Raw genomic sequence first — 27,695 nt, forward strand, 5'->3', positions numbered from 1 at the left:
ATACTTGCCATTCATTCAATCAAAGAATTCCAAACAGTGAATCACCAATGTGTCTGGCACCATGCTAAGCACTAGAAATAGAAAGGTGAGCAGGAAGACAGGGCGGGTGCCATTACTTCCGTTCTAGTGGAGGAGACAGAGAAGTGAATGAGTGATTCCACCAGAGTGGAATTAGCTCTTGGCTAATTACAAAGGAGAGTAGAGGGTGTTATGGATTTGCATTTTCCCTGGTGTATTTCACTCTGACCTTTTAAAATCGGCACATCTTTGGTCCTGCCAGTTAAAAGTCATGGCTTCATTCTGTTCTCTCTCGCAGCCACTGCTTTTGTTGTCCGTTAAACTAATAGATGGACATCACTAAGTGAATCTTTCAAGATCTGTTCAGTGGATCTGGCAATGTATTGCCAGACGCATCTCTCAGTGTTTAATCTCGGCTGACCCAGTTTCCCTGCCTCAGCTGGGCAGAGACAGTGCCCAGTCAGCTCTGCTATCTAGGTCATTAAACAGCAGCCACCGTGCCGACTCCCCTCTGCCAGTGCCCGCCTTTCCTGCAGGTGCAAAAGTTCCTCAAACAGCCTTCCGGTGGTGTTGGGTGACCTGTGTCCATCTAGCCTGGGGGGAGCGCTTGGCCAGGGCTGGGCTTCCTGATCCCGGGGGTGTGGATAGACACGGCGTCAGGAGGTGGCTGTGTTTTGCAGATGACCGTTCAGAGAGTAATGCCTTTCCAGTTACAGTGGGTGCAGGTGATAGTTTCTAAGTCCTCTTTCCATCTTTCTCAAGTGATAGCTCAAATCTAGACTGAAAAACCAGTGTCTTAGTGATTGCAAAAAAAAAAAAAAGATAATATTTAACTGTGCACTTGATCTTGCTGGATTATACTGGCAAGAACATGGGTTCTGGAAGCCCAGCTTGGCCTTCTACCTGTGTTCCTTTGAGCCCAGATACCTGGCATGTCTGAGCTGTAAAGCAGGGTAATAACATCCATTCATGAGATTACTTATAGATAATAGTCTAGCACAGGGCCTGATCATGTTGTAACCATTCTCATGATGATTGCAATTATGTGCTTTTCAAAATTCAGCTCCCTTTTGTGGACTAAGGGAGAGAAGGCATATTTGCATATTCTTGATCATCTTCCCATCCAATTCCATGTTTACTGTAGTAGCACTTAGAGATCCAATATACGTAATGAGCTTTCCCCCGCAACACCCCCGCCTGTGCTCCATTTGACTAGGAACTGCCTCCCAACCACTCCTGTGAGTAATGACCACATTCTTCTCTTTCTTTCTCCCCTCCCATCTTCTCGCCCTTGTGTAGGTGAAAATCGCATTGAGGTTCTGGCTGAAGTCTGGGACCACTTCTTCACTGAGACTCTCCCCACCCTGCAGGCCATATTCTATCCAGTTCAGGTCAGTCTCACTGGGGAACGATCTCCTGCCGGCCTGGGCAGTCTGTCTTACTCCCTGACCGGTGCCCCCTGGGGCCTGCCAGCGAATGAGGGAAAACCAGGAGCCTGGGCACTGCCCGAGTTGGATCAGGACCTCGGACATCTTTGGAAGGCACTCTGTTCTATATTTAGCATCTAACCTCAAGCAGCGAACAGTGCATGCATACCTAGCAATTTGTAGGCTCTCCTTTCCCTCTTGGTTTTGAGGATGTCTGTATCTTCTTAGAGTGGTTTGTTTCTTCTTTTCAGAAATAAGGGAAGATGGGGGAAGGAGACTTTTTTCCCTTTTATTTCCTTTTTTCCCCTCCCCACTTTCTTTGAAGCATAGTGGTCTGGCAAGTTTCCTGTGACTCCCAAATTCCGGGAAAGGAGTAGTGTTCCTTGCTCTCCGTAAGCGATTTCCTGAAGACGAGAAGGCCCATGATGTAGCAGAAAGAACTGCGGACTAGGAATCTGTAGTTGAGTGTAGGCAAACTCATTTCCCGTCTCTGAGCATGGCTCCGTTTCATCTCCTGCAGAATGAGGAATTTAGAGTACGAGATGAACAGCATCTCTTATGCTTCTTATTCTGCGAGCTCAGCTCATTTCTACCATGTGCTGGTTTCCCTCTACCCTGCTGCAGGGGCCAAGAACAGGATTGGTCAGTGCCTGGTGAGGATAGACACGCCCTCAGGCAGACTGACCAATAGATGTTCTTCTCCAAAGTGTACGTGTCTGTCATAGGCTTCCGTTGCTGTGTGCTCACAGTAGCTCTTCCCATTGGGGTTAAGGCTTCGCATGCAGTCAGGTTCGGAGAAGGCAATGGCACCGCACTCCAGTAATCTTGCCTGGAAAATCCCATGGACGGAGGAGCCTGGTAGGCTGCAGTCCATGGGGTCGCAAAGAGTTGGACACGACTGCGCGACTTCACTTTCACTTTTCACTTTCATGCATTGGAGAAGGAAATGGCAACCCACTCCAGTGTTCTTGCCTGGAGAATCCCAGGGATGGGGGATCCTGGTGGGCTGCCGTCTATGGGGTCGCACAGAGTCGGAAACGACTGAAGCGACTTAGCAGCAGCAGCAGTAGCAGCATGCAATCAGGTTAGATTAGATGTGAAGCCATTGATAGGAATTACCTTGTACCAGAGGTAAGGGCCCACGGGCTTTGTTTGCTCTGAATGCTGTTTTAAAGGAATTCTGGGTTCTTTTAAATACATGTCAAATATTTTAAAATCGGAAGATTACGCCTTCAGAGTCCCTTTTTCCAATTCCAGTTTGCCCCTAACAATTCCAGTAGAAGCATGTGGCCTGCAGCCCACTGCTCTTTTCATCCCATCCCTGCTCCCCGCTGCGCCCCCATGAGAGGATTTATAGCTTTTCTGTGGATGGCTCACCCTCTGTGTCGACAGACTTGTCCCTTTGCTGCAATACTCACTCCTTGGCCAGCAGTGGGTCTTAAGACGACATGCCTGGGAGGCAGGGTTGCCAGATAACACAAATTGACCTACAGGATGCCTAGTTAAATTTCAGATAAACAATAAACAATGAAATATTTGGGACATACTTATACTAGAAAGTTATTCAAATGTAACTGGACAGCCTCTGGTTTATTTGGCAGCCCTACTGGAGAAGGGGTGTAGACCTAGGTCCTTCTTAAGATTCCCTGTGTCTACAGGGAATTCCAAGATAGAGATACCCAGATGGGTTTTTTCTCTTTTTCACCGTGCTTCGAGGCATGCAGAATCTTAGTTCCTTGACCAGGAGATCAGGGATCAAACCCTCACCCCCTGCAGTGGAAGCTCAGAGACTTAATCATTGGACTGCCAGGGAATTCCCCACTAGATGGAGTTAGAATGGGGAGTGAGGAAGCTGAGTGGGCTTGGCCCTGGTATTGGAGGGTCAAGAAGGGCTCCCTTAGCCCCAGATTCAGGCAGGAGCCCAGTTGTGTGGATCTGAGGATGACACTGTCCTGCTTCTCTTAAAAAATTGTAAGATCTGGGACTTCCTTGGTAGTTCAGAGGCTAAGATTCTATGCTCCCAGTGCAGGGGAGCCAGGGTTCAGTCCCTGGTCAGGGAACTAGATCCCTCATGCTGCAACTAAGTGTTCACATGTCACAACTAAAGATCCCCGCATGCAGCAATGAAGAGTGAAGATTGTGCATGCTGTAACTAAGACCCAGAGCAGCTAAATAATTAAGTAAAAAAAAAAAAAAAAATTTTTTTTTTTAAGAAAAACTGTAAGATGTTGCAACATATGCTGTTGCCCCATCCACCTCGCCCACCCACAATTTCCCAAGTGCTGCTGCTGATACAGATACCCCACTTGGAGAACCCCTGGGCTCTTACTACTGGTAATAACACCCTCGGGGTGTCTGTTAGTCTAGACACTAACTTCCTGCGTAAGTGTCTGCGTGAGACCTGCTTCCTCACTGGAGAAAGGTGTTTGAGTGCCCACAGTATTCAAGGGTGTAGAAACTTGCCTGCCTTTTTCTGTCTTGTAGAGTGAATGGAGTCCTGGAGAGGAAGCAAGGGCACAGACACTTATGAGATAGGCAGTCAGTGCCAACTGCTAAGATGTGGTGCAAAGAATAGAAATTGTAGGACCTTGGGAAAGGTGGGGGACCACTACCATTGGGGGTGGCCAGGGAAGGCAATCAAGAAGGAGTGGTTAGGGATTTCCCTGGTGGTCTGTGGTTAAGACTCCATGCTTCCACTCCAGGGGCATGGGTTTGATCTCTGGTCAGGGAACTAAGATCCTGCGTGTTTCAAGCAGCCCCAAAAAAAGAACTTAGAACTAAAGAAAAAAATTTTAAGAGAAGAAATGGTTAAACTGAGCCTGTGAGGTGTGGGTGGGGTGTATCTCTTGGGACTGGAGAGTAGGGGGCTGTGAGAATGGCAAAACCACTCTTACCCATGTTTCTCTAAACCCTACGGAGTTATAGGAAGTGCAAAGCTTCCTTAAGTCTTGACCAACTTGAGGAATGGGAGGCCACATCCCTTTGGGAGGATACCCTGATGATATCTCATCTTCTCTAAGAGCAGCCAATTGGGGTATGTGCTGTGTACACACATGCAAAGGAGTGTCTGGGAATGGGCCCTGCTTTCCCTTTCTGTTTTGGGAAACTTTAGGAGCTCTAGAATCAAATACTTTATCTTTGAGATCCAGCTCTACTTTGGGTAAATTCCTGTCAGTCTGGGTATAGGGTTGTTCTTCTGTGGATTGGGTTTTATTACGATATCTATCTCAGAAGTGGTCATGAGGATCAAACGTGCCATTTATATCTGGCATGTTGAGAATCAAGCCCAGCACATGGTCAGAGGTAAGGGTCTTACTTAGCCTTCCTAAGATAAGGATCAGCTCTTACAATTATCAGTCACTGTTTTCATCCTCAGCCCCTATCTACGTGGTTGAACAAATCCTTTTCTTCTACGTCTTCAGTGATTTTCCTTCCTACGTTACTTGCATTGGCAGAAGAGTCTTAACAGGTCCTATATTTCCTTCTTTGCCTGGCATACGATTGGTCCACAAATATTGAATGGCTGAAGCTGAGGACACAGCCTTGAGTGTAGGGAGGCGCTGTCTATCTTTCCTCTTGTTTCCTCCTCTTCCTCCTTCCTCACTCACAGCACAGCACGACCCTCAATACATGTGCCTTGTGTCACCTTTGCGTCGTTTAGGCAGGTTGAGTCACACCTTACTTTTTTATTGACATATAATTGATTCACAGTATTAGTTTACAGTGATACAATATTGGTTTACAATACAGTGATTCAGTGTTTTTATAGAGTGTACTCCATTTAAAGTTACTGTAAAATATTGGCTATGTTCCCTGTGCTGTACAATATATCCTTGTGGCTTATTTCTTTTATACCTAGTAGTTTGTACCTGTCCATCCTCTAGCCCTGTGTTACCCCTGCCCCCTTCCCTCTCCTCGCTAGTAACCACTAGTTTATTCTCTATGAGTCTGTTTCTGTTTTGTTATATTCATTAGTTTGTTTTGTAAGTGATAAGGTACAGCATTTGTCTTTATCTGTCTGATTTTACCTAGCATAAATACCCTCCAGATTTATCCTTATTGTTGCAAATGGCAAAATTCCATTCTTTTTATGGCTGAGTAGTGATGAAAGTGAAAGTAGAGAGTGAAAAAGTTGGCTTAAAGCTCAACATTCAGAAAACGAAGATCATGGCACCTGGTCCCATCACTTGATGGGAAATAGATGGGGAAACAGTGGAAACAGTGTCACACTTTATTTTTTTGGGCTCCAAAATCACTGCAGATGGTGACTGCAGCCATGAAATTAAAAGACGCTTACTCCTTGGAAGAAAAGTTATGACCAACCTAGATAGCATATTGAGAAGCAGAGACATTACTTTGCCAACAAAGGTCCATCTAGTCAAGGCTATGGTTTTTCTTGTGGTCATGTATGAATGTGAGAGTTGGACTGTGAAGAAAGCTGAGCACTGAAGAATTGATGCTTTTGAACTGTGGTGTTGGAGAAGACTCTTGAGAGTCCCTTGGCCTGCAAGGAGATCCAACCAGTCCATTCTGAAGGAGATCAGCCCTGGGATTTCTTTGGAAGGAATGATGCTAAAGCTGAAACTCCAGTACTTTGGCCACCTCATGAAAAGAGTTGACTCATTGGAAAAGACTCTGATGCTGGGAGGGATTAGGGGCAAGAGGAGAAGGGGACGACAGAAGATGAGATGGCTGGATGGCATCAATGACTCGATGGACGTGAGTCTGAGTGAACTCCGGGAGTTGGTGATGGACAGAGAGGCCAGGCGTGCTGTGATTCATGGGGTCGCAAAGAGTCGGACATGACTGAGCGACTGAACTGAACTGAGTGTTCCAGTGTGTGTGTGTGTGTGTGTGTGTGTGTGTGTGTGTGCGCACAGCTTCTTTATCCAGCCATCTGCCTAGGGGCATTTAGGCTGTTTCCATGTCTCAGCTGTTATAAATAACGCTGCTATGAACATTAGGGTGCATGGATCTTTTTGAACCCATGAGTCATACCTTATCTTAAATGAAGCTTTCATTCTGAAGGAACAGGGGTCAAATATTCTTCTCTTCAACAGCCCCCCTGGGCCTTGGAGACACCAGTCCCACCCTCTGATTGTGGTCCTGGCTCCCATGTGGTTGGTGACAGATCCCACAAGCTCTTACGTCCCGCTGCTGCCTCTTCTCTTCCACCAGGGTCAGGAGCTGACCATCCGCCAGATTTCCCTGCTGGGCTTCCGCGACCTGGTGCTGCTGAAGGTGAAGCTGGAGGACTTGCTGCTGCTAGCGCAGCCCCAGCTGCCCTCGTCCATCGTCCAGATGTTGCTCATCCTGCAGGTGAGGCGCGACGGAGACGTCACTGAGGGATGAGGGAAAGGGCCCCTGTGGCTGGAGCACCCTGGCTCAGTTTGTCTTCTTTAGTGTCATCGGTCACCTTCCAGTTCCTTTGTCCGTTTGCTGTGCGTGCAGCGAGCCCTGTCAAGGTCCCTCTCCTCCCGCAGTCTCCCAGGACACTTGAAGATGCCCCATAAGCGATGGTCCCTTTAACGTGGGGAATTTGGCATCATTTTCCTGAGGGCCTCCTGGGACATGTTCTTCTACCCTCTGGGAGTCAGGAAGCCAGAGGCTGGGGGTGTGACGGTGACAAAGGCCGGTCTTTCCCCAGCCCAGGACTGACTCTGGGTGGCAGGGGTGGCAGCTTCTGGATCTAAAGGAAACGTGCAGGTTGTACTGCCCTCGGACCATCCCCGCTGCAGGGAAGTTGGGCCCCAGTAGCTGGAACTGCTGTTTTCTCTGCCTGGGCCCGCACTGTCCACAGCGTCAAGAGATCTGGGGCTGGTTTTTCCCTGCCTACTTCTCCTACAGAGAAGAGCCATTTCTCTTTCCCAGTGCATTTCCAAAATGGCCCTGAACCAACCCTCCCTCCTCAAAACATACAAGGGGCTCAACCTTTCCTCCCATGGGTCATGAGGTCCTATCCTTAGGCTGTCCAGGAAGAGGCTGAACCAGAGACTTTGACCACCCTAGAGATCTGATTCTCCTTGGCAGGCACAGGCAGGTCTGAGACTGTCCTAGAATGGTCCCTTCTGAGGGGACCTGCCCAATCAAGCCAGTGTGCCCCCTGCCAGTCAGTGCCCCAGGGTCCTCCCCCGCCCCCGTTCCCCCCACCAACAGGATCCCATGCTGGGTTTAATTCTCTTCCCTGATGGCTCAAATGGTAAAGAATCTGCCTGCGATGCAGGAGACCTGGGTTCGATCTCTGGGTTGGGAAGACCTCCTGGAGAAGGGAATGGCTACCAGCTCCAGTATTCGTGCTGGGACAAACCCATGGACAGAGGAGCCTGGCGGGCTACAGTCCATAGGGTAGCAAAGAGTCAGACAAGACTGAGCGACTAACACTTTCACTTTTCATCACCATCTGGAAATTCTTAATTTTTGAACAAGGGACCCCACATTTTCATCTTGTGCTGAGCCTTGCAAATGCATAGCCAGTCCAGCAGCCAAGCCAAGGATAGCTCCTTCCCAGAGGGCTGTGTGCAAGTCAGGTTCTTTGCCCAGGGATTCTGATGCAGCTCAGAATTTCCTTCCCACTTCTTGCCTCTTCTCCTCGCTCTGCATCCCTCTCTTGTTTAGTGCTTAGGAATCGTAGAGTGGAAGAGTCTTGTGGGGAGAAGGCAGATGAGAAATATCAAGGGGTGAAAAAATGAGATAAAAGTGTCCTCAGCTCTGAAACCCAACCAAGGTGGTTTTGGGGCTGAAACTGCTCTACTTTTGAGGCTGTGGGTGGGTCTCTGAGAGCATGAATAAGGCTCCCCTCTCCCTTCTGCCACCTGGAGGATCCCCTCACCCTTGTGGAGAGTCTCGTGTGCCTTCCTAAGTGAAGCCTTTCTTTTCTCAACATGTAATTCTGTAGTTAGTTGTGATAGATACTTATTTTTTTTTTAACAAAGAAGCTTTTGTAATACCATATTGCCAGTGGTCAGAGAAGGCAATGGCACCCCACTCCAGTACTCTTGCCTGGAAAATCCATGGACGGAGGAGCCTGGTGGGCTGCAGTCCATGGGGTCTCGAAGAGTCGGACACGACTGAGCTACTTCACTTTCACTTTTCACTTTCATGCATTGGAGAAGGAAATGGCAACCCACTCCAGTGTTCTTGCCTGGAGAATCCCAGGGATGGGGGAGCCTGGTGGGCTGCCGTCTATGGGGTCGCACAGAGTCGGACACGACTGAAGCGCCTTAGCAGCAGCAGCATTGCCAGTGGTAAAGAACCCACCTGCCAGTGTAGGAGACGTAGGAGACCCGGGTTCGATCCCTGGGTCAGGAAGATCCCCTGGAGAAGGAAATGGCAACCCACTCCAGTTTTCTTGCCCAGAGGATTCTATGGCAGAGGAGCCTGGAGGGCTACAGTCCATGGTTCGCAAAGAGTCGGACACAACTGAGTGACTTAGCACATTACACATATTAGTAGTTCTGAAATTCCACCTGTTTTTACTTTTTTTAATTTTTGTTTCATATTGCAGTACAGTTGATTTATAATGTTGTGTTACTTTCAGATGTACCACGAAGTGATTCAGTTACACGTGTACATGGATCTCTTATCTTTTAGGTCCGTTTCTCATATAGGTTATTACAGGGTATGAGTAAAGTTCCCTGCGCTCTACAGCAGGTCCTTGTGGAGTGTCAAGCGAGGCATCTTGCTGGCCTTTCCCAGTGCTTCTGCTCTTGCTGAGGGACATGGAAAACCCTCAGGTCTTCTCCCATGAGCAGCCCCCTCAAGTGCCAGACAACCTCGCTCACGTTTCCTCTGCACCAATTCTGACCCCTTCCCGGTCCTGCAACCACCAAGTCTTCTGCCCCGTAGCCCCCTCCTCAGCCTTCCTTTTCGTTTCGGTAAGCCACCCCTGCCTCCCACTGCCCCAGCTGCCTCCATCTCAGTGTGATGGAGCTGACAAGGTACCACGGCAGCCAGTTCCCTTGGAGCTTGCACCCAGGGGTCTCCATCCAACCTGCAGGACGGGCCCCTCCACCTTCTTGGCCCCAGCTCCTAAACTCCAGTGCAGGGGAGAGTTTTCTCTTTTCAAACGAGAGTGATTTAAAATCTCTTCCGCTTTGAGACTCTGACAGCTGGCCCTTTGGGCTGAGCACAGTGCCCACGAAGCCTTGCTCTCTTGCAGGCCCTCCATACAAACACATGGCTTCCACGCCTTTCCAGCAAGAAATTGAATTCCTTCAGAGTTAGCTGGTTTTCTAGAAAACCTCGATGACTTTCCAGCTCCTTGTAGCTCCGAGGACTCCTGTGCTTTTGAACTGACCCTTCACCTTGGTACTAAATGTGTGTCTGGTCCACAGTGATGCTCCCTTTCTTCTGCTGTTCTGGTCTTTTCCAGATTCTCTCCCGCTTTCTTTTCCAGCCTGTTAACAAGGAGCAGTAAGATGGGCTCAGAGCCAGGCAGCTTGTGTGCCAGGCCTGGGTTTTGGCCCCTTGCCAGCTGTATTTTCCTGGGCAAGTTACATAAGCTTTCTGAGTCTTAACTTTCCTTGTGTGTAAAAGGGGGGATGGTGAGGGTTGTTGGCAGGTGCTGTGAAACATAGAAAGTGCTTTATAAAGCTCCTGTGTGCCTGATGTGGAACAGTTATTGTGACGGAGAGGGTGAGCTGGCTGTGATTGGGACCGGTCAGACCTCAGCCCTGGAGCTGGGGTGGGGACAGTCCCACCGTTCCACCAGCCCTGCTTTGGGGTGGGATCCCACCACAGAGGCCACGGTGCTTGCCATGCACAGTTCTGATCACCGCCACCCAGGACCAGTGCCTGGGGCTCCAAGCCTGGGTTTCCTTCATTCAGCCACGAGGATACAGCCTGCTTGGAATGTAGTGGGAGGGTGGCCAGAAGCCGCTGGCCATGGTGACTTGGACTGACCTGTCTCTCTTGGGTGTTTATTTCCAGAGTGTTCACGAGCCCACAGGCCCAAGTGAGGGTTATTTGCAGCTGGAGGAGCTGGTGAAGCAGGTGGTTTCTCCTTTCCTTGGCATCAGCGAGGACCGTGGCCTCTCAGGCCCCACGTACACATTGGGTAAGGGGGCCGGCTCTCAAGCTGCCAGGAGCCGCAATGACTGGTACCAGTTATGTTTCCCTGAGCCCTGATGACCTGCCAAGCCCTTTGCTTCCCACGTGGGTTGTGCAAACCTCTACATGTTCACTGCTCGTGTTTCCCTCTGGCCTGGTTGTTGCAGTAACCTCCCCGCTTGGCCGATTCCTCCCCAGGAACGGATACTGAACTTCTGTGGTGGTGCTTGTCTGATTCACATCTTTGATCAGTGGCTTTGATCTGTTTTGGTGCCTGCAGTGTTAACTTTCCTGTATCTGATACCCAAAACCATGCCTGACTGCAGCCTACCCCCTCATGACTGGAAAAACCACCAGTGATGAATTTCCTTTTGAAAGTGGCTCAAAACGTGAAGCCAGCTTACTGGGTGTGTGGCTGGAGATCCAGCTGCTGGCTGCCCACTGCATTCCTGTAGGTACTGCCAGGGACTTCACATGCAGGACAGGGGCTCCTGGACTGGGGGACAAATCCCACTGAGGCCTCTTTCCAGTGGCTGTAAAGCTAAAATTCAGGCTCTGTACTACTCACCCCGGAGAATCTAGAGATGAAATGAGTCTATTCCTTCTTTCAGTGAGACTATGGTCTAGATGAGGAAATAGCTATAGAATATCATAAAAGATATTCCTCAGTTACTCTCTGAAATGGAACCACCCACCCCCCGCAAATGCAGGAACTTTTGGCTTGTGGTTCTAACTTCAGCAGCCAAAATGCTGGCTGGCAATGCAGTGTGTGTGCATACGCAGTCACTAAGTCGCATCTGATTCTTTGTGACTCCATAAACTATAGTCCATTAGGCTCCTCTGTCCCAGCAATGGAGTGGGTTTCCATTTCCTCCTCCAGGGGATCTTCCCAACCCCAGGGATTGAACCTGCATCTCTTGCATCTCCTGCATTGGCAAGCAGATTCTTCACTGCTGTGCCACCTGGGAAGCCCTGGCATAGAGTAGACAGTCAAAAACTATTTGTTAGATGGATGGGTGGTACCCGAGGCTGGGGTGACCAGCACCCACACACAGGTGCAGAGGTGGAAAGGGATTTCCTGAATTTGAAACCTTTTATCCCTTCTTCTGGCTTGAATGGAGACAGAGCTGGGCTTCAAAGAAAAGAGGGGAGGACCAGCCTCCAGCGGGCTTCCCGCCCCTTCCCGGGCCTCCCGACTGCAGAAGAAAGCAAGGCCTGCCACAGTTTTTAGGGCCCCTTCATATTTCTCTGGAGACACCAGTTTAACCACAGTCACCACAAATCTGAGGGTGCTGGCCCCAGTCTTCTGCCTGCCTGGTCCTCCACCCTCCCTCCCTCCTTCCCTCCCTCCTCCCTGATTCCACCCAGGAGCTGGCAAGAGCCGGCTGAAGGAAAACAGTCCCCTGCCCTCCCCGTGAGGAGGGCTGGGCGCCACTTTCCTGCTCTGGCGGGGCCAGCTGGCCCCCAAGTTTGGGGCAGGAGGATACAAGGAGATGTCAGCATGCCAGCGGGTTAGCCGGGCCATGGCAGGGACCCCACCATCTGCTGGGCCTGGAGCTGGGAACGCGAATGGATTTGGAAGTTTGTTCAGTGAGGACTCGCTCTAAGAGGGGATGCCTTCAACTTTTCAGCTATAATAAGACTCATACATACTTTCATCAAATTGTAATCAAAGGCCTGAGGTTTTATTCTTGTGCCAAGGACAGTCGTTGTCTCTGGGGCGTTGTCACAGTAGAACCCGAGAAGGGAGGAAATGACCTTCTTTTGATTACTTTTTTATTATATTATTATTTCAACAAATGTGTACTAAGAAGACCCTGTCCCTGGCACCTCGTGAACTGCTGCAGGTGATATCTGTGACAAAATTGACCCACCCCTGCCCTCTGGCACAGGGACCATGACTCATCAGTGTACAAGTGCTCTGATTGGGGAAGTCCAGGGCCCACAGCAAGAGGACTGGGCAATCAGGGAAGACTCCCTGGAGGAGGTGATCTCTGCAGTGGGACCCGGAGGATGAATACAAGTTAGCTGAGTCAATGGGGAGGGAAGATTGACCAGGCAAAGGGAAGGATCTCTGGGAGGCTTTTGAGGTTATGAGGAGGTGGGTGGGGAGCAAGAGGGTGCAACGTTCGAGGAACTGAGAGAGCTTTAGAGTTGCAGAGTGGCTGTCGGCAGGGGAAGCCCCGGGACACAGACCACGTCCTGGGCACTGTGTGGGGTGGGCTGGATACCACGTTCCCACTCACAGGTGAGGCAAATGCAGGTCAAGGTCACTTGGCTGTTAGAGACAGGCTTTCAAAGCCCCTAGCTCTATGCCCTTGGCCAGCTGTTCTTCCACACTCCACCCGCCCCCCACCCACCCTGTCAGCTCCAAGAGGTGACTGATGGTGCTGAGGGACCGCAGAGAAACTGGTCCTTCCTTCTCAGTTGTCGACTGAAAAAAATTACACCCTAAAAACTGAGAATTATGTTTTAGTCAATGGAAAAACTAAGTACTTGAGCATAGAAGACAGCCTCTCAGATAGCTCTGGAGGACTGTTCCAAAGAGGGAAGGAGGAACTAGGGTGTATGGAAGTTTTTGCAACAAAGACCAGGTAGTTGGAATATTGTTATTCCTATGAGAGAATACTGTTAATTAAAGAAAAATAGATATCTCAAGTTTGTGAATTTAGTGCTTTTCTACATGTGGGAAGATGCAAGAGTCTGGGCTCATTGAAGTCATTCCTTTTTTAAAAAACTTTTATATTGGAGTATATTTTATATTGGAGTATATTTTATATTGGAGGATAGCCAATTAACAATGTTGTGATAGTTCCAGGTGGACAGCACAGGGACTCAGCCAAACACATACATGTGTCCATTCTCCCCCAGCCTCCCCTCCCATCCAGGCTGCCACATAACACTGAGCAGAGTTCCTGTGCTGTACAGCAGGACCTTGTTGGTTGTCCATTTTAAATACAGCAGTGTGTACATGTTGACCTCAAAGTCCTTTGATACATACCCTAACGTCTAGGCCTGCTCTCCTATAGCTTTTCTCCATCCTGAATCCCCTGAGGGTGCACAGTCCAGGGTGGCTGCAGTGGCTGCTGGCTCGATGGCCAGGGCATCCTTTGCTTAGTGGTATGGCAGCCGGCATTCTTTGTCCACGCGGTCCTTAGTGCCAGAGGTATCCGGGGCCAGGACGTCATCCGCAACCAACCCCTGGACACCAAAAAGCTAAAATGGCCACCACAGCGCCCTTCCTTATGGAGGACACCCCTTTCTAGATAAAGAGAGGACTCTCTGCGGCTCAGTCTTCCCCTCAGTTGAACAGAGGCTCTTCTCCTGTCTGTGGAAGAGGTAGCTGCCTGTTGTGACAACCGGCCGAGGTAGAAAGAGACGGAGCAGAGGCGGTGGACGTGAGAAATCTCCGGAGGCCTTTCCATGACCTCTCTGGGCCTGACAGGATGGGAGGGGTGAAGGGCAGCTGGGCCCAGCATCTCAAAACACCTGTCACCTTCCAGGCCCCGAGCAAGCACTTGGCATGTAGTCATCCTACCAGATTCTGGGGATGCATGCTGTCGTGACCTCAGACTCTGCATTGGTAAGAAACGTCCCCAGGGTCACACGGGGTAGGTGACCAGAGCTGGAGAAGTGGCCTTCTAGGGCTCCCACCTGTACTCACGGGCTCAGGCAGGTTGAGCCAGGGACTCACGGGTGGACCCTCTTCCTGCCCGCCAGGCCCATGGGTCTGAGAGTTAAGCCTCATCCCATGGATGGGCAAGTCTTGCTTCGGAGAGAAAAGATGAGTCCCAGGACGTGATGGAGTGAGCGTGTGTGTGTGTGTGTGTGTGTGTCCTTCCCTCCAAAGCTGTCACTTTTCTTGGGCAGAGGGAGTAGTGGGTGAGGAGGAAAATAATGAAATCTTAAAAAAAAAAAAAAAAAAAAACAGGCCAATTTGTCAGAGGCCAGGCCCACATTTCTACCTTTCCAGTTTCCCAAGTTTCCAGGCTGCTGCCCTGGCTCAGTTAGCGCTCGTTTCTTCCGCACAAAGGCCCGGGCCTCCCACTCATCTCTCTCCATTGTGGCTCCAGGGGGAGGGTCCTTTGCCCCAAGATACAGTAACTTGTCCTCTTGATCAGTCGGCATTCATGGACTTTCAGGTGCCAGGGCCTAAAGAGAGACGCCCACCGTGAACCTGATGGGCAGGTGTTGTAACACGCCTGATGGGGGCCACTCTGGTGGGGCCTGGCCGAAAGCCTGGGAGATCAAAGGCCTGGGAACTGAGTCCCCAACAAAGAACCGCCTCCTCCGGGCTTTGTTTCTCTCTGGGGGTTTGAAGGGAGCTGCCAGGGCTGGCTTCAGAGCAGGGGGACGAATGCCAGGGCTCCGCGGGTCGCCTGGGGAGTGAGGCAGGAGCAAATACAGGAGGAGGCTGGGAGGGCGGTGCAGGAGGCGTCAGGGTCCAGCCCCTCTTGCTGCTCCTCCGTGGGCCCCCTTGCCAAGGAGGGGCCAGCTTTTAGGCACCAGGCGGGAGACCCACAGCTCAGTCAATCCCCTATGGAGACTTCCTGCTCCGAATGGCAGGGCCCAGCTTTCCCTGATGCAAATAAGAAAAAGAAGGCAAAGAGGACAAGCAGCCACAGTGTGGCGAGCTGACTATCAGCTCCAAGCCTACTCTGCAGTTTAAAGGCCTCCCAAGGGGCCCCTGTGGTCTCTTCTCTGGGAGGCGGCTCTGAACGTTGGGGGGAGCTTTGCAAGCACACACTGCCTGCCCAGGGGACTCACACAGCCTAGCCGCCCCTGTGGTCTCTGCTGTGTCCACACCCAGGCTTGGGAGCCAGAACATTGTGCCCAGAAGGCAGGAGGAGGAGCTGGCAGCCTCCGGGTCAGCGGCAGGGAACTGTCCTAAGAGAGGCAGGGCTGGCTGCAGAGGGAGCAGGGCTGTGGAAACCACCAGGGTGGGCTTCAGCTGTGTGCCCTGGAGTAAGTTACTTAACGTCTCTGAGCTGTGGAGGGCCAAACACAGAGGAGGAAGAGGCTGCCCTGTCGCTGGGCAGGGGCCCGGCAGAGCTACCAACAGCTGTATTACAGGCCCAATAGGATGGTCTGGGGCCTGTGGAATCACCCCAGATGAGGAGTTGTGTGTGCCTCCCCTTTCCTTCTACGGACCTCAAACCACATCCCAGACCTTACCATGCTGTGTTAGTCACGGCCTGATTATTTGTCCGTCTCCCCCTTAGACTTATTGCATGTGGCTCCCCTGTTGGCTAGGCATGGCGTAGACCTCTCCTCTGAGGGAGGGAATGAATGAACGGACAGCCATGCAGTCTGTCTGACCCTCAGAGGACTAGGCCCATCTGAGAAGCCCCCTCTTCATAACTCCTCCTCCTCTGATTCCCCAGCCTGCTCTCATTTGTACCCCTGCCCTGACATTGGTTGCCCTGATATTGGTCAACATTGTGTTGACCTGGTTTTAACACAAATGTGTGTGCTGGCTTCCAGAAAGTCAGGAGCAAGGGCTGTGCTATCCGCCCTGGGCTTGAATCCCAGTTTCATCACTAACCATGACTGTAAAATGACTTAGCATGTCAACCTCAGGTTCCTTTTCTGCAAAGCAGTCAGGAGATCGTGTCAGTGAAACCTCTCCTGTTTGGATAGAGTGCATAGTAGATGCTCAACTAATGACTGCTCCTAAAACTTCCCCCACCCACCCCTCACCACTGTGCTCCAGCCCCTGTGTGAGGCCTCATATCAGATTTATGCTCCTCTTTGCTCTCCGCAGCAAACACAACATTTTGCACAAAGCTCAAGACGTTTGTTGAAACGTTTGTTGAAAGGGGGGCATCATGGGGACCCCCTCCTCCAGGCTGGCCAGCCCCCCTCTGGCTCCATCTCTCCACAAAAGCCCAAGTAGAACCCTCCAGAACCTTTAGGCTGCTAGACTAACAGTGTGAGAGAGACGGACGATGTCCAGGCACCCATCTGAGACAGCTTGCTAGCTCATTCTGCCAGGTTGGGAACGATGGAAACCACCCAAGGAATTCTTTCCTCCAGAGATGCTGTGTGTCTACCATGCATGTCTCTCCCCCAGACCTCATCCCACGTCCTGAGCCTGGGCTTTTTTCCAGATTTCTCCTCTTTCTTGATCTGCAGGTAGTAAGCACTCACTGTCCAGTCCAGTTTCCTCCTAGGCTGGTTGTAGGGCCGCCACCACCTGGGTTTTCCAACTGCCAACCTTGAGTGTTTGCTTTTAACAGCAGCAGGAGAGAAGATGAATTGTTTTCAAGGGCACTTTTTTTAAAGGATGGTTCTTTAATGGGGTCCCTGCTTCTTTGAACTCTTCCGGTGCTTCTGTTTTATAGTTATCGATTTTTGCGATCATAAAAGTAATACATGGTTATTGTAAAAATGTGGGAACATTTTAGAAATGTGAGACTTGGCGCGTGCAAGCACCCACGCTTCAGAGAGGACCTCTGCCGACGTCTGGCATAGATTCTTCTGTCCTGTTGGCTCCTTGGCGTTTTGTCCCCTATATCATTTCTCCCCCAAAGAAGGGCGTGAGGACCCAGCCTCTTGTCTGGCATTGCTGCAGGCAGTGTTTGCTGCTGCCTGAGTTCAGAGAATGGGCTGGCTCAAGAGCAGTGACGGAGGCTGGAGATGCAGCAGCGTGTATTAGGGATGTCTGGGCACCGCCATTTAGGGCTTCAGAGGATTGGGCTGAGCCTCAGTGTTCCTCATCTGAACAATGGGGATGATGAGAGATGTCCTAGTGTTTTAGAGGGAGATTGGGACTCAACAGTAAGATGATGGATGGGAAGACACTCAGTAAGTTCTAAATTCTATGTATTATTACCTGATTCTGAGAAATAATTGCTGTTGCCATCAAATAGCTCCTGGGGGCTCCAAGTGAATAGTCATGGTGACTTAGTCCTAAGGGTTAGGATTTTATTCTCTTGTCATTGTGTATACATATTTGTGTATGTGCATATAGTCACACACGTGTGTGTGTACACATATATGCATATGAAAAGTGAAAGTCGCTCAGTTGTGTCCGACTCTTTGCGACCCCATGGACTATACAGTCCATGGAATTCTCCAGGCCAGAATGCTGGAGTGGGTAGCCTTTCCCTTCTCCAGGGGTCTTCTCAACCCAGGAATCAAACCCAGGTCTCCCACACTGCAGGCGGATTCTTTACCAGCTGAGCCACAAGGGAAGCCCGTATATGCATATGCATATGTGCATGTATGGATATATAAGACCATCCAGTGATGGGACCTGCTGAGAACTTTGCAGATGAACACGGCACCCTCACTACAATGCCCATCAAGGCGCATGAGCTTTGAAGGTGATGACTGCATGTTTCAGGGCCTCCAGATCCATGGGAAAACCCAACAGTAAACTAGAGCAGCATGGGCTGAGTGTCCCAAGGCCAGTCTGTGACTGGCGAGTGCCGTCTTCTCTCCCTTTAGAGCTCAGGTCTCCCCCTCCACCCTTTGTTATCCTGTCAGGGGTGGAGGGAGCACCAGCGAGGTCAGGCCTTCCTCATTTATCCCCTTGGAATCCCCTGCTGAGAGAGGCATGTGTTAGGAGTCTTCCAGGTCTTAGGAATGGGGGGAGTTGGGGAAAGCAGTGACAGGTGCCGATGGGTTGGGAGGTTGGAAGGCTGGGGGTGTGTGCACTGGCTGGAAGAGGGCAGAAGGAAAAAAGAGGCTTTGACCAGACCCCACCGCTCCTCAGCCCTCCATCCTCACCTCCTCAGCCCTCCACCCTCACCTCCTCTGCCTCGCTGGGGTCTTTCATCCAATTCATGCTGCTAACATGGTGCCTCAGTGGAATAGGAGGCTGGTGCCTACAGAGGAGGCTTTCCTGGGGCCTTGGGGATGCAAGCTTGCCCTGGGCCCTGCCCCGGCCACACTGGAGGTCTCAGGACTGGCGTGGTCCTTGTAAAGGTGGGAGAGGAGAGACCTTCACAACTGGGTGTTATTTGTACACAGGCTTCCTCCTTCCGACTCTTCTCCCTGGATTCGAACCTCGTGTACTTGGCTTGTCCTTCCCTCGGGATGCTTAGTCAACTATCGCTATATATGCTTTGTGTGGACAGCGAGCACAAGTGAGTCTGGAGTGAGACAGCCCTTGTTTTGCATCCCAGCTCTTCTATGTTCTAGCATCCCAGCTCTTCTATGTTCTAGCTGTGTGAGTGTAGGCCAATTCCTATCTCTTTGATGCTCATATTATCTCCCACTTTAACTATGAAAAATGATCATAACTTAGGTTCAATTTTTAGGAGGGTTCAAAAAATGAACACATGTCAAGGTTGAGCATAGTTTCCAAAATGGAAGAATTTGAGAAGCAGCAGTTTTTAAAATAATTCATGTCCACTGCTCTCTGCTGCCTCCATGGGCCATGTACGGAGCCTCATCTCCTCTTTGGTGCTGTGAAAGGCTGGTTGAAGCCAGAATATCGACTTGAACAGAACTCAGGCCTCAGATCATCAAGCTGCTGGGACTGTTGGTGGTTCTGGTCCATGATGATCCAGAGGATGTGCCACTGCCTTTGCTTTGATAGCCAAGGTCCCCCCAGTTAGCTATTCCTCTGAACTTGAGCTTATGAGGCCTTTTCCACTTCCTCTGTTGACACTGCAGGGGGCTCATCATGCTGAATGGAGCCCAGAGCATCTCTGGGCAACTGGTCCAGCCGGTGCTCAGGTCTTCGGACAAGACTGGTTAGAAGGGAATTGAGGGCAAATCCAAGGAAGCTGAGGCAGCAGCTGCAAATGTGAGGAGACTCCCTTGGAGCTCCTTCATCTGTCATGGAACATCCATTGGTACTCCTACTATGGGAGGGCATGTTGGCCATAGGCAGGATCAGGCATGAACAAAGTGAAGTTATAAGAGAAACAGATGTAGCCAAGTTCCTTCCTTGTGCTTCAGGGCTTCATCTAAAGCCGTCCCTGAAGGTGGAGCTGCCACCTCCGTCTTCTGCCAAATTCTTTAGGAGTTTTTGACACCTACCACCCCCACCCAATCACAGCCTTTGCTGGTCTTTCTCTTGCAGCCAGGCGCCACTCCAGGGTCCGGCCCAAGGTCACGCTCCTGAACTACGCCTCCCCAATAACCCCCGTCAGCCGGCCCCTGAACGAGATGGCCCTGACCCCCCTGACGGAGCAAGAGGGGGAGGCCTACCTAGAGAAGTGTGGCAGCGTCCGGCGACACACAGTGGCCAATGCCCACTCGGACATCCAGCTGCTGGCCATGGCCACCATGATGCACTCGGGCTTAGGGGAGGAGTCTGGTGGCGAGGACAAGTGCCTGCTGCTGCAGCCCAGCTTCCCACCGCCCCACCGGCAGTGCTCCAGCGAGCCCAACATCACCGACGGTCCCGACGAGCCAGAGCAGGGGGCCACGGGCAGCCAGGAGGACTCGGAGCTGAACTGTGCTTCCCTGAGCTGAACCCCCATCTCCCAGGACTCCCAGCTGCTGCCTGGCAACCAGGATGAGGGCAGCTGCATCCCCAAGGATCACTGAGGGGAGCACTTCCTCTGGGCAATGCCACCTTCTGCCTTTTTGGATACAGGCTAGTCTGAGTGCCCTAGGGGACATTTGTCATAAGCCTCTCCATTTTCAGGACGGTGAGCACCTTTTTGCAGCCACACAGATCTAACTGCCCAATGTCTGCCCTCTTGCCTGCTTGACTCAACCCAGATCTTCCTCACTGGTCTTTTATTCTCAGATAATGGACTGTCCGGTCCTCCTGACTGTATATCACAGCACCCCTGGCGTTCCTATAGCTGGAGGTCATCCAAACCACATACAAAGCCAGCAAGGCTGTGTTGGCATGTGGAGTTCCCCTTGAGTCTTCGTGATACAGAGGCTGGTGGGTGAAAAGAGGCAGTAGAGAGATGTACCTCTTGACTCTCTCGTGTGGAGTAAAAGTAGACTGCAGCCCCTCCCAAGCCTGACCAGGAATGCATCTTCCATTTCAGTTTCAGAATTACTGGCCAATGAGGGTTCTTCCTCACCTATACCCAGACCCTTTATGCTGTCTTTGGCTTTTGGCCCAGGAGGGCCACACGGCTAGAGGAACCCCATCTTTAATTAAGCTTCAGCGTTCCCTTTCCAAGGCTTTCTCCCCAACTCAAGGAACTAACCTTCCTGGTGGAATAGCTGGTGCCTTCCTCCCTCTTTCATTTCAGAAACTGACCCCTTTGCTGTCATGGGGGAGGGGCCAGCTGATACCAACCAACTAATCTGTTCCTGGATTTGACTTGAATTTTTTTTTAATGTACATCATTTCAAAAATAAAATCGCTTGCAAATATTTGCATGTAGATCTTGCACCGCTCATTTCCCATGGAGGTGGGTCTTCACACAGAAAAATAGCAAACCCCCTAGGAAAGGAGGTTAGGAGTGGTTCAGGGTGAAAGCAATCCATGGTAGGTGGGGCCCCGAGGTACAGAGCTCTGGAAGCAGCTGGATTTGAGTCTGGTAAGCCCTGTGTTTGTGAGTGTCATGGTTTATAGGAAAAGTTGTATTGAGATGAGGAGACTCGGCATGCCTCGGGAGCAGAGGGGTCTAGCAAATGAGATGTCTCAGTGCCTTATAGTGGGGGGAGCCAGGGCTGATGTGGGCAAGACCTTTTGGAGACATGTTCATTCCCTATGATTAAAGCAGTGCCTAGAAGTGCCTGGAATGTCTAACCTTTGGGGTCTGGAAATGTTCTTTGGATCAGCAGGCTTTGGTACTATTTATGTATAAAAGGTGAAAGTGTTAGTCACTCAGTTGTGTCCGACTCTTGGCAACCCCATGGACTGTAGCCCACCAGGCTCCTCTGACAATGGAATTCTCCAGGCAAAAATACTAGAGTGGGTTGCCGTTCCCTTCTCCAGGGGATCTAGCCAACCCAGGGGTTGAACCTAGGTCTCTGGCATTGCAAGTAGACTCTTTACCATCTGAATCATATAATATCTTCTCAACACTGCTTCCTCCATACAGGTCTGGACTTTTTATACCCTTTCACTCCACTGTTCTTTTTGTATTTGTCTGCTGGTCCCCTGATAACAACTCCAGAAAAAAAAAAAGAAGGCCCTGAACACTTCTGGCACCTTCTAGGTATCCTGTTAGTCTTTGGAAACTTTGTTTATGAAATGTCAGAGCTGTGAGCCAGCTTGGCTTCCAGTACAGCTGGAGAGAGGATGAGGACAGTCTAAGTTGCCAACAGAGGAAGAGACCTTCTAAACTCATCTCATCCTTGACGGTATTTCCCTTCTGGGTGAAGATTGAAATATGACCAGAGTAGTGCTTTTGATGGCTTCTGATTTGGAAATTTTGTTTAAGAAGTTGTTTCGTTTATATCCTTTTAAGAGAGTGATGGAAGAAAAAATACGCAAAGGAGACCTTCTGAGAATTTCAAACAAAAAATAATCTGTGGATGTGTTGGCTAAAGTCCACGCATTCACCAACATGCATTAGCAAATGGAATATCAGTAGGTAACATGTGATGATTGCTTTAACCAATGGCTTCTGTCCTTATTGGCACACTTAGCACTCGGGACTAGTATTTACTGATCCCAGCAAAGTCATTAATCATGGTTGGGTTTGCTTTTTTAGTTTACAACATGAATGATATATATGTTTTTAAATGCTTTTTCCATATACTAAATGCCCCTGATGAGGACAGCAGTCATCAGTTAAATGTGTAAGCCCTTAGGTTAAGAATGAGAGCGTCAGTATAGACCCAGTGTACTTAACTGCTAATGAATGTTAGCTAGTTCACAACTGTAACTTTGATGTACACACCTGATATTTGTACAGTAAATACTTCACACTGTACATAGAAAAACTGTTGATGTTTATGAGCATTCAGGCTATCAGAGCTACTGCAAGAGCAACAGCTGTAGTGCTTTTAACCACTTTTTCTCCCCTTCATGAGATGAAGATTCGTTTTCATTATTTAAGCTAGGATCTTTCCGTGCCTGAGGTTTAATGACAGGAAACGATCACGACTCTTAAACTCCGAGTGAGCTCATAAACCAAAAGCCTTTCATGCTGTCTGTTTCCAAAACAGATTCAATAAACATCATTTTGTACATTACTCTGTTCCCGGGCTGTGTGTCTTGATTGAATTTGCAAGCGTGTCCATTTGCAAATTCTGAGTCTGAGAGCGTCCGTTAGACCTCTGCATCCTGTCTGCACACTCCCGGTGTGAGGAACCCGCCTTCCCGGCTTCTAGGTCCCTTTTCCTGTTGCCTCCACCCCTGGGTTAGGCAGCAGCCTGACCTCAGCCAGTCTCCCCTGGGCTTTGCTTGCCATCCTCATCTGGATTGGCAAGTCATTTCCTGGAGGAACAGCCTGTCTGCGGAGGAGCTTGGAAAACACCGAACAGAGTCTGCAAAGGCAAGGTCTCTTCTGAAGCCAGCCTGGTCTCTTTCCTGAGTGTTTGACCCAGAGGGAGCCTTTGTAAGAGCCTTCAGAGAGGTGTATCATGAACGGATTGAAAACCCTGGAGGAGGTCAAGGAGAACAGTCACACTTTTCACTGAGCCTTCAGAAACTGGCACAGTGAACTAGGAATGCCGAGAGGTCTGCCTTGGTAGATTTCACGTCACTGGCGCACTACCTGTATTCACTCATCCAGCCACTCATCTTCCTACCAAATATTTGTGGAACTGCCACTGCATTGTAGGCACTTGTGGGTGTTGGGCATGCGGTGATGGGACAGAAAACCTGTGTGCCTGCATCTCTTGGGGCTTACCATCCAATGGGGGAAGGCGGGCAGTCAGGTGAACACAGGTATTTCAAGTAATGAACAACACTGAATGAAACAGAATGGCAAAACCCAGTGACTAGTGGGTAATGTGTGAGTGACCCCAGACCAGGTGGCTAGAGAAGGTCACTCTAAATTTGGGATCAGCCTTAAAATCTGCTTTTGTTCCCGCTCAATGCCATAAGAAATTACCACAAATGAGCGCTTGCTGGGCTTACCTGGTGGTCCAGTGGTTAAGAATCCACCTGGCAACGCAGGGGACCCTGTTCGATTCCTGGTCCAGGAAGATCCCACGTGCTGTGGGCCAACTGTCTGTGTTCCACAGCTACTGATCCCGTGCGCCTAGAACCTGTGCTCGGAAACCAGAGAAGCCACTGTAATGAGAGGCCCACACACCGCAACAAAGGGGAGCCCCTGCTCACCACAACCAGAGAAAGACCGAGCACAGCCCAAAAAAAAAAGGCAGCGTGCATTTGTGATCTCACATTCTGTAGGCTGGAAGGCTGACCTGGGTCTCACTGGGCTAGAGATCTAGGTGTTGGCGGGGCTGCGTTCCTCTCTGGAGGCTCCGAGGGGAGAACCCATTTCCTCACCTTTGCCAGCTTCCAGAGGCCGCCCATATTCCTTGGCTTGCAGCCTCTTCAACACTAAACTCGAAACCATGGGTTGAGTCCCCCTCACGCTGCATCACCCCAGCCTCCATTCTGCCTCCCTTGTCCACTCTTTAGACCCTTGTGATTCCACTGGGCCCACTGGGATAATCTTTATGTCAAGATTTCCATGGGCCTCTGATTACCACTGCCTCTGCTGCCCCCTCTACTGATGTCTCAGGGAGGAAAGGCCAGCCTCGTGGTGTGCCGGGGACACTGAGAAGACTGAGCTGCAGTCAGCAGGTGGGTACCAGTCTCAGTGTCCAGGGAGACCAGTCTGCCTGGCCTGGGGGCCTTTAAACTTGATGTCCACTCAAAGCTGCTTCTCTTGCTCTTCTTGAACTGTTTCTAGAAAACCTCATAGGGTAGGGAGCAGGGGTTGGGGGAACCTGGACAATGGATTCCTTATGCAGAAAAGATTTCAATTTTTTTGTTGTTTTATTTATTATTTATTTTTGGCTGTGTTGGGTCTTTGTTGCTGTTCAAGGACTTTCTCTAGTTGCAGAAAGTGGGGGCTCCTCTCTATTTGCGGTGTGCAGACTTCTCGTTATGGTGGCTTCTCGTTGCAGGGCACAGACTCTAGGGCGAGCGGGTCTCAGTAGTTGTGGTGCACAGGCTTAGTTGCCACATGGCGTGTGGGATCTTCCCGGACAAGGGACTGAACCCATGTCCCCTGCATCAGCAGGCGGATTCTCAACCACTGGACCACCAGAGAAATCCCTCAATGTTTTTTTTAATCTTTAAATATTAATAGGTTTAAATGTGGCTTTAAAAATAATATTTAATAAGTATAATAATTAGTAATCATTTAATAAATAGTACAATTAATAATTTTGTCTTTAGAATCAATATTCAATTTAAGACACAAGTTAAAGTTTTGGGGGGCTTTTGAGTTCAGCTTACACATTTTATTGTTCTTTACATAAGTCTAATAGATTGTAGCAATAACTTTGGAGGAGGCTTTGAATAATGCTTGGTCCTATTTACAACCTTAGCTCAGCACTTCAAATGCTTTAAATGCATTTATAAATTTAATATATTTATTTCTTTTTAAAGTGCTTCAGTATTTCTGACAGCATGCAAAATCTTCCCCAATCCTAAATTCTTATAGAAACTAATACATTTAAACTTATAAATAAGGGAAACTTTAAATGTTTTTATACTCTACTTAAACTTAGATGTCACTATTTAAAAATTGCAAGTCTAAATTAATTACTCAATTATGCATTTTAAAGTGGAGTTATAAAAGTGACATTCTAATGGGACTTACTGTCTTAAATATCACGTCTGAAATATCAAATATGCACTTTGCCTTCCTAACGTAAAAATATCAGAGCTATAGTTTTATTTTAAATCTTTCTCCATTTAAGCCTAAATCTTCCCGGTGTGTTGGTTGTTAAGCTGTTGTCTTAGCTTCCAGCCTTTTCTGTATTTTGGGATGCAAGCGCAGGGCCTCTGCACATCACGCATCTGCTTTGTGAGATGGGCCCACTGTTTGGTTCTGCCAGTGGGGGGCGCTAGAGGGAGCCTGGGAAGCTGGTGCAGTCACCGCTTCCTGTCTTGTCAGCATTGCACTGGCAGTTGGGTCTAGTAGCTGCAGCTACCTCCAGTTTGCAGGTTTTCCTCCCTCCTGGAACCCACCTTAACATCCTCTCCGAGAGACAGCAGCACCCTGGACTGGGCCCCCTCAGACACTGGCAGTCCAGCTCTCAGCAACCCCCCCGCCAACCCTTAACACCTCGTCATCCCCAGTCGTTCCCTTCTGTGGGTTGTCGTTGCTTCCTGTAGTTACTTCTGTGATTCCTCGGGGTCTGCTCTTTGCCATTTTATTATTTGTCCAATACATGATTAATAATCGTTCTACTAAATGCTGTTAAAATGACAGATGTGGCTTTTGTCCCCTGGCTAGACCCAGTCCAATGAACCAGGGTTGAAAACCACACGCCTACTAAAGAAGACAGTAACCATCCCAGGTGACCAAGCTTAGGGATTACCAGAAGTTTCCTTTCAATGTGAGACCCAGACCTGCAGGCTTTCAGAATGATTCTTCTCACCCCCACCTAAGGAAACCATACTGCTACTGCTAAGTCACTTCAGTCGTGTCCAACTCTGTGCGACCCCATAGACGGCAGCCCACCAGGCTCCCCCGTCCCTGGGAATCCCCAGGCAAGAACACTGGAGTGGGTTACCATTTCCTTCTCCAATGCATGAAAGTGAAAAGTGAAAGTGAAGTCGCTCAGTCGTGTCCGACCCTCAGCGACCCCATGGACTGCAGCCTTCCAGGCTCCTGCATCCATGGGATTTTCCAGGCAAGAGTACTGGAGTTGGGTGCCAATAGCATTTCAAATAATTTTGGTGATTGTTCCTCAGCATTCTTTAAATTACCAGTGAAGCTGACCAACTTGATGGACTTGATTCTTGCCAGCATCCCCAAGAGACACTGGGTGCTATTTATGATTTTTAGTCAATGACTTCATAACCTAAAAGAGCCTAGTTTCCCAGTCTACCTTCAGAAGTATGCCTTTCTCACCAAGTCACTCATTACATTGGTTCTTAATTTCCTTGGTTCTTCTGGCCTACGTCTAATCACCTTTGAGAAGAATACTAAGCAATGTGAATACCTTGAACCCAACAGTCTCCTGAATTCTTTCATATTCTCAGGAACACATAATTTTTAACAAATACCTAAACTTAAGCCTGATATCAGTTATATATCTTGGAGATAGCTTTGTCTGGAGTCCAAATTATGAGGTCATTGCATTCTCTATAGACTGAACTAGGATCAAGTCAGTTACCTGCCAACAGAAACTTTTGCTGCCCACTCCAAGACAGTTTTGAGACAGGCTCAATAAATGGAAATAGCACACAGCTTCTGGTTCTGGCCATAGGGGAATGACTTGTATCAGATGAACTTTTCTGCCAGAATAATTATAGAAGCTGGATAAAATATATAAAGTAACTGTTCGGAGGAATTGGTGATCACCCAGTGCAGGTAGGATCTGAACTGCTACGATCCCTCCCTAACAGAAAGGAAACAAATGAGGCAAAACTTGACATTCATCCTGGTTTTTCCAGATGGTTTTTCCCCAAGTCACCAGCAGGGGTGTGAGTAAGAGTGAGTGGCGGCAGCAAGCAGCAGCCTTACTGGACTGAGATCAGAGTTTAAGGCTAGAGAGTAGCTGGAACTTGAAGGAAGGGAGAAGGATGGAGAGGACTAAATGGGAAATCTGCATGCTTGTTTCCCTCCAGCTGTTGACTGACTCCTAGGCTGAACATGGGGCTTTCCTGGTGGCTCAGCAGTAGAGAATCTGCCTGCCAATGCAGGAGATGTGGGTTCGATCCCTGGGTCGGGAAGATCCCCTGGAGTAGGAAATGGCAACCTGCTCAGTATTCTTGCCTGGAAAATTCCATGGACAGAGGAGTCTGGCGGGCTATAGCCCATGGGGTCACAAAGAATCAGACACGACTGAGCACACGCACACACACACACAAGCTGAACATGCAGTGAGAACTCCAAGAAACCCAGCAGAAAACAGCAGCTGGGACGCTAAAGAACAGAACAGATTTCAGCTGTTGCAGAATGCTGAGGAGACAGAGGTTCAAGTCCCACCTTTTGGTTGAGGCCCAAGAAAGGCCACATTCTGGGAGTAAGGGTCATGCCCAGTAGCAAGACGGTAGACTAAAATACAGTGACATCAGAAATTACATTTAATATTAATGAACTAAACACGCCAACGAAAAGACAGAGAAGGTTAGATCAGATGAAAAGATAACAATATTCTGTTTATAAGAGACGCACTTTAAGTCTT

At 49.5% G+C, this 27,695-nt stretch overlaps 1 protein-coding gene across 14 annotated transcripts in view; it reads left to right on the forward strand.

Moving 5' to 3' along the window:
- Positions 1-20,792, forward strand: part of PRR5L (proline rich 5 like) — a 155,634-nt gene extending 134,842 nt beyond the window's left edge. For 8 of the 14 annotated variants that reach the window (XM_024975062.2, XM_005216367.5, XM_024975060.2 and 5 more), the window contains 4 exons: positions 1,318-1,409; positions 6,624-6,764; positions 10,374-10,500; positions 19,531-20,792. In XM_024975062.2, the coding sequence (XP_024830830.1) occupies positions 1,318-1,409; positions 6,624-6,764; positions 10,374-10,500; positions 19,531-19,925 (755 nt within the window). In that variant the 3' untranslated portion in view covers positions 19,926-20,792. 14 annotated transcript variants of the gene reach the window in all.
- The last annotated feature ends 6,903 nt before the right edge of the window (positions 20,793-27,695 follow it).

Source organism: Bos taurus, chromosome 15, assembly GCF_002263795.3.
Source record: "Bos taurus isolate L1 Dominette 01449 registration number 42190680 breed Hereford chromosome 15, ARS-UCD2.0, whole genome shotgun sequence".
Taxonomy (NCBI): domain Eukaryota; kingdom Metazoa; phylum Chordata; class Mammalia; order Artiodactyla; family Bovidae; genus Bos; species Bos taurus.